The 6000-nt window shown below is 34.9% G+C and overlaps 1 protein-coding gene across 4 annotated transcripts in view; it reads left to right on the top strand.

Annotated features, from left to right (window-relative positions):
• The window catches only part of Mtdh (metadherin), a 48878-nt gene that overhangs the window by 19029 nt on the left and 23849 nt on the right, over nucleotides 1–6000 (top strand). For 3 of the 4 annotated variants that reach the window (XM_026789772.1, XM_013354113.2, XM_005368143.2), the window contains exons 3-6: nucleotides 2081–2165; nucleotides 2856–3032; nucleotides 4479–4544; nucleotides 5728–5958. In XM_026789772.1, coding sequence (XP_026645573.1) covers nucleotides 2081–2165; nucleotides 2856–3032; nucleotides 4479–4544; nucleotides 5728–5958 — 559 coding nt within the window. The remainder of the gene's footprint in view (nucleotides 1–2080; nucleotides 2166–2855; nucleotides 3033–4478; nucleotides 4545–5727; nucleotides 5959–6000) is intronic. The other variant, XM_013354114.2, reaches the window with a different exon arrangement.

The following is a 6000-nucleotide window of genomic DNA, read 5'->3' as shown; positions in this document are numbered from 1 at the left end:
AGAAGAGGGCACCAGACCTCATTACAGATGGTTGTGAGCCACCCTGTGGTTGCTGGGAATTGAACTCAGGACCTTTGGAAGAGCAGGCAGTGCTCTTAACCGCTGAGCCATCTCTCCAGCCTGCCACTGAATTCTTATAAAATTTTAATTCTTTTAAAAAGTAGATATGAACAACCTGGTAAATATAATAAAGCAGTATGCTAAACATGATACATGATGAGAACATTCGAAAAGTCAAATGCAGATCAGTTAGGAAGAGAATAAAACAACTTGTAAAAAAGTGATTTAAAAATATACGCTTATGTCAAAAAACAGTTTTTACTACATTTCAAAATTCATATCATTTAAGAATACAGTTGTCCCTCAATCTCTGTCTGGTATTGGCACCTGGACCCCATGCAGATACCAATCAATTTCTTTAAGGTGCTTAAATCCCTTATACTATAAAAAAGTTAACTATTTGTAATATCTATCATATATACCCTTCCATACTTTTGTGTCTAAATAATTTACAGTACTTAATAAACTATAAGTGCTGTTTAAATAATTCTTATACTATTGCTCATGGAGTGCTCACAAAAAATCTGTACAGGTATGTTTTATTCCCTCGTATGTTTTCAATATGAAGTTGATTGAATCCATAGATGGGAAACTGACAGATATGTCAGTCTGACTCTGTCTGCAAGTTCTCACGTAGGAAAGCACTTAGATATCATTTGCTTGGTTCATTCAAAGTGTGCTTATCGTTGATTCATATTATAAATATCTTATCATTACAATGCAGCCTGTAACTTAAAGATGCTGTGCAGTAATGAGTGACTACAGTTATGTTTAACCAGACATTTAAGGCTGGGTGTGGCGGTACACAACTATAATACAACTGTGCCTATGCTGTAATCTTAGTACTCTGAAGGAAGAGGTTGGAGGCTTAGGAATTTGAGGTCATGGTGTGGGATTCCCCTCTGTATGCTGTGAATATCATTGGTAAATAAAGAAATTTGCTTGGCCTGATAGGTTAGGACAGAGCTAGGCTGGGAAAACTAAACTGAATGCTGGGAGAAAGAAAGGCAGAATCAGAGAGAAGCCATGTATTTCTACCAGAGACAGAAGCTGGAATTTTAGTCGGTAAGCCACAGCCATGTGGCCATACACATTAATAGAAATGGGTTAAATTAAGACATAAGAGTTAACCAATAAGAAGCTAGAGCTAATGGGCCAAGCAATGATTTAAATAATATGGTTTCTTTGTGATTATTTCGGTGCTGAGCGTCCGGAAACCAACAAGGTCAGCCCGGGTTAAAGGTGAACTTATTTCAATAAAACAAAGCACCAAAACCCTACAGTATTGTTAATGTTGTTTTCTTTTCTGGATACACCTATCTAAACACAGAAACCATGTGCAGTTTTGGGGAAGCTTTTGAAAGGATGATATAAAATTAGCAGGAAGGGAATTAGAAGGCTGTTCCAGAATTTGTATCTTACTTTGGTATTTTTATCTTTATTGACTTGTTATACAGTCTGAAATATTATTTCTAATTGCTTTGAAACTAACCAAATATTCTGCTTTATACAATTGATATATCAGTTTGTTGTACATAGGGTTTATCAGCAATATACTAATCAAACCATTATTTGGTATATAATTTCTCTCTTGAAAATGGCAGTGGGTTTTAATTTTATTGCCCCTAGAGCAGCATATTATAATACTTTATTTATACTATGATGTAGGACACATTATGTGTAAGAGCATAATGTGGTTTTGGAACCAAGCAGACCTTGAATTTTAACTTCATTTACTAATTTAATGTGACCCAGTAGAACCTGTGTAATGTTTAATTACTATTTATATCTCCATTTTCTCATCTCTAAAAATGTATTTTTAAAGAATAAAGAAAATTACTGTAATTAGCACAAAGTAACCACTCAAATGATAACCTTATTGCCACATAATATGCTAAGTTTAAATCAAACTTAAATTTTTTACTTGTCAGTATCATACATTTCATTATGTATTTTACTGACTCCTACCTTTTCAAAAACATAGAAAAATAATAAGTAACATTCTATTTTACTATTTCAGTCAAAGAAAAATAAGAAGAAATCAAAGTCAGATGCAAAAGCAGTGCAAAACAGTTCACGCCATGATGGAAAGGAAGTTGATGAAGGTATTTGAGCAAGGGAAAGGCCTATAGAAAATATTTAAATTTTTTAAACTAAGGTGTGTGGTATACAAGCTGCATTTGTTTCAGTTAATCTTGTATGTAGCTCTTTTTAATTTCCATAAATTTTAACATAAAGATCTGTGACGTTGTTAAGAAACACTTTGGTTATCTAAATCATTTAAGCATCCAATGGTGCTTATTCTTTAGATTTATGTTTGCTCAATATTCTGAGCAATTGAGAGGCCATTCATCTTGTCTTTGTTTCCTAAAAATATGGTTTGGAGTTTCCCATTTTTCTTAAATTTACCATTCTAAAAAGGCTGTGTGCAAAATTCTTGAATAAGCCATTTATTATCGTACCCTAAACTCATGTATAAGTAGCAGATATAACACTCTCCTTCTACCCAACAGGATAAAAAGATAAGAGACAATTATTTTCTGTCACTTTTCCTAAACCATATGCAAAATTTTTGTTAAAAAACAAAACTAGGATAAAAATAGGTTTTTTGCCTAAAATAACATGAGATTAGAATAAATTCTTAGAGCAAATTAATATAATCAGCACTCCTGGTTTTTAGCTTAATTATCTAAATTTATTATATCTGCCCCATCCCATATTTTTTCCCCTCAAATCTACAACTTTTTTTTGTTTTCCCCTTACTGAATAACATTTTTTTTCTCGGGCTATGTCAGGAGCCTGGGAAACTAAAATTAGTCACAGAGAGAAACGACAACAGCGTAAACGTGATAAAGTGCTGACTGATTCTGGTTCATTGGATTCAACTATCCCTGGGATAGAAAATACCATCACAGTTACCACCGAGCAACTTACAACTGCATCATTTCCTGTTGGTTCCAAGAAGAATAAAGGTATATTAGTGGAACATAAGAGTGGTACATCAAATCAAACTCCTTTAAGTCAGATGTACAAATTATTATGTCACAATCTATTTTGATCTGCTAACATCATTGTGCTGATATACCCTTCTTCATGAGAGTATTGTGAACCACATCCTGGTTTACCGCATAACAGCAGTGTTATTAATATTGCCTAATGAATGGCTTATTAAATTAAAATTTGCCTTTCTGCCTTGAGTCACATTAGAAAATGTTGTTGCTTCTTTCCCTCGTGTATGTTGCTTTGCCCAGTCCTCTTACATCTCCATTTCTTACTGTGAATAAGACATTGATTAAGTGGAATATTTATCACCATTCTGCATGTTGGGCACTTTCATTCCAACATGGAACAAGCATGTTGTGGTTAGTGCAGGTTCTGTCTCTCCACCCCAGTTTTGTTACTGTTGTTTTGGTTTTGGTTTGGTTCTTGTTTTGTCAATTTTCTAAGTGTTGATAAAGCTAGACCAGAACTTCAAAGATGATGGAGCCAGTATCCTTCCTACCCAGAACTCAGCTGTGCAAACTGTCCAGCATTGATAACTACCTTAAGGTAGCACTTTGTACTGCTAACATTTTACCCTAAAGACAACAGTTGTAAAGTAATGCTGCTCAGCTTGATGCAAAGCATTGGTTTATCTCCTTTGTCTTTTGTTAGTGACCTCCCTGTTTTCGACCTCTGGGTTGTTAGCAGATCACCTTCTTAACCTTGCTGTTTTTATGTTTGCTCTTTGTTTGCTAACTTACTGAAATTTACTGCCATGGTACAGCAGTGTTCTCCTGATCCATTATGCTATCGTATAGTATCAATAGTTTTAGTATTTTTGTTGGTGACCCCTTTTTTTTTTCTGATTTGGACATGCCTGCCTTGCTTGCACCTCTTGTTTCATAGGTGTTTTGAGTTAGTTTGGTTTGGTTTTGTTATATTGTGATAATTATGCTTATTTTGTGCCAGAGATTGGAATTTTTATGTTAGAACATGTAATTCTCATTTTTTTTTTTTTTTGCCATATTTCCTGTTATAATCCCAAGTCTGGTAATGCTCTTCTTAAATTGATGTGCTTGCTTCTGGGATTATTGAAAAGGCAGCTCATGTTGAGATGAGGCAAAGTTGAATCCAATTTCAGAGCTCAATTCTCCAGTTCCTACCTGAAAGAACCTTCAGAATTTAGAAACATTGCAGAAAAACAGGCAATGCTTATAATAATTTATAATTAGGCAGTTTTCCAGGACTCGACATTTTAATTGACTAAAAATGTGATAACTAGACATTCAGTTCCCTGTGGATATGATACGTTGCAAAAATCACTCTTTTTAATGTCAAAACTGGTACTCGAAGGAGCAGTTTATTATAGATAACAATTGTGTGTTCTTGATTTAATGTGCATAGTGGAAATAAATCTTATTTCTATTTCAACCCAGGTGATTCTCATCTAAATGTTCAAGTTAGCAACTTTAAGTCGGGAAAAGGAGATTCTGCACTTCAGGGTGAGAGAAATTACATGTAACTTAAACTGAAGGCCCATCAAGATAGAAACTTGCGTACATTCTCTTTCCTTACAGGAATGATGTTGAAGGAAAGAAAATGGGTTAAAGTTAATTTTTAATTTCTATATTAGTATAATCATAGCCTAGAGATTTTAAAAGTGGAAAAGGATGCTTACTCACACTCTGGTTTTGACGTTCTAGCTCCTTCCCTTTCTGTATATAAAAGCATTCAGTAATAATTTATGTGCAATTTTGTTTCTTGCTTGTATCATTTAAACCAATACAGAAGGATCTTTGTTGAACATGATTATAATATGCGCATACTTGGGATAAGAAGACTTTACTCTGTATCTTAAGAAAATGTAGCTCTTTATAAATTTTAACTGCTTCCTTGATGGTATCAAATATTTTGTGATAAATGAATATAGTTTAAAGTTATTGGGTGCTTAACAAACAAAAATAACCTAATTTACTCATTTCTCATCGCTGAAGCAAGCAGATGATTATGGTGGCCTAAAGCAGAAGTGCCACAGAAAGAAAAGCACCTTCTCATTAGGCTTGTTCTCGACACTTAATGTCCAAGCATCTCAGTCCTGGCTGCACATCTAGGAAGCTAAAGCATACCACGCACAGACTTGTCCTCAGTCCTCACTTTAGTTGGTTTGGGCCGGTCCATAGAGTCTATTTAAATTTCTTAGTTGATTCTGACATGCTGTCATTACACGTAATATAATATACAAAGGTGTATTTAAGGAAAGAATGTCTAACTAAGAAGTCATTTCATAGTTGGTAAGTATTCAGAACATACTAGAATACATCTTTTCAGTTTGCCATTAGTATGCATGTTACATTTTAATCGTCTGTCAACTTTTAAGAGGTCAGGTGTTGTGGTGCATGCTTGTAATCCCAGCACTATAGAAACAGAGGTAGGAGAACCATGAGACTACTAGGAGCTACATAGTGAGATTCTATCTCAGAAACAAGTTTTTAAAGGGATCTGTGGAAACCATGTGAGAACTGTTTAGTTTACTTTTTTCATACTCAAGCTACATAAAGGACAGTAAGGGAGAGAGAGGACGAAGCGTAAGCCAAGTTATCGTAGAAACTTGAAAATCCCACACACACACTTTTTTTAACAAGAAATCGTGTATCTGTTTTTAATCTTTACATTCTTTTCTTTAAGTTTCTTCGGGATTGAATGAAAATCTTACTGTCAATGGAGGAGGCTGGAATGAAAAGTCTGTGAAACTCTCCTCACAGATGAGTGCAGGGGAGGAGAAGTGGAACTCTGTTCCTCCTGCTTCTGCAGGCAAGAGAAAAACAGAGCCGTCTGCTTGGACTCAAGACCCTGCTGATGCCAATGGGAAAGACTGGGGAAGGAACTGGAGTGATCGTTCAATATTTTCTGGCATTGGTAAGGACTCGTAGGGGAAAAAGTTAATTTAAAATTGGTAAT

The sequence above is a fragment of the Microtus ochrogaster genome, unplaced genomic scaffold (genome assembly GCF_000317375.1).
Source record: "Microtus ochrogaster isolate Prairie Vole_2 unplaced genomic scaffold, MicOch1.0 UNK29, whole genome shotgun sequence".
In the NCBI taxonomy this organism is placed as follows: domain Eukaryota; kingdom Metazoa; phylum Chordata; class Mammalia; order Rodentia; family Cricetidae; genus Microtus; species Microtus ochrogaster.
The sequence above is the reverse complement of the archived record's forward strand: the minus strand, read 5'-3'. Positions and strand labels throughout refer to the sequence as shown.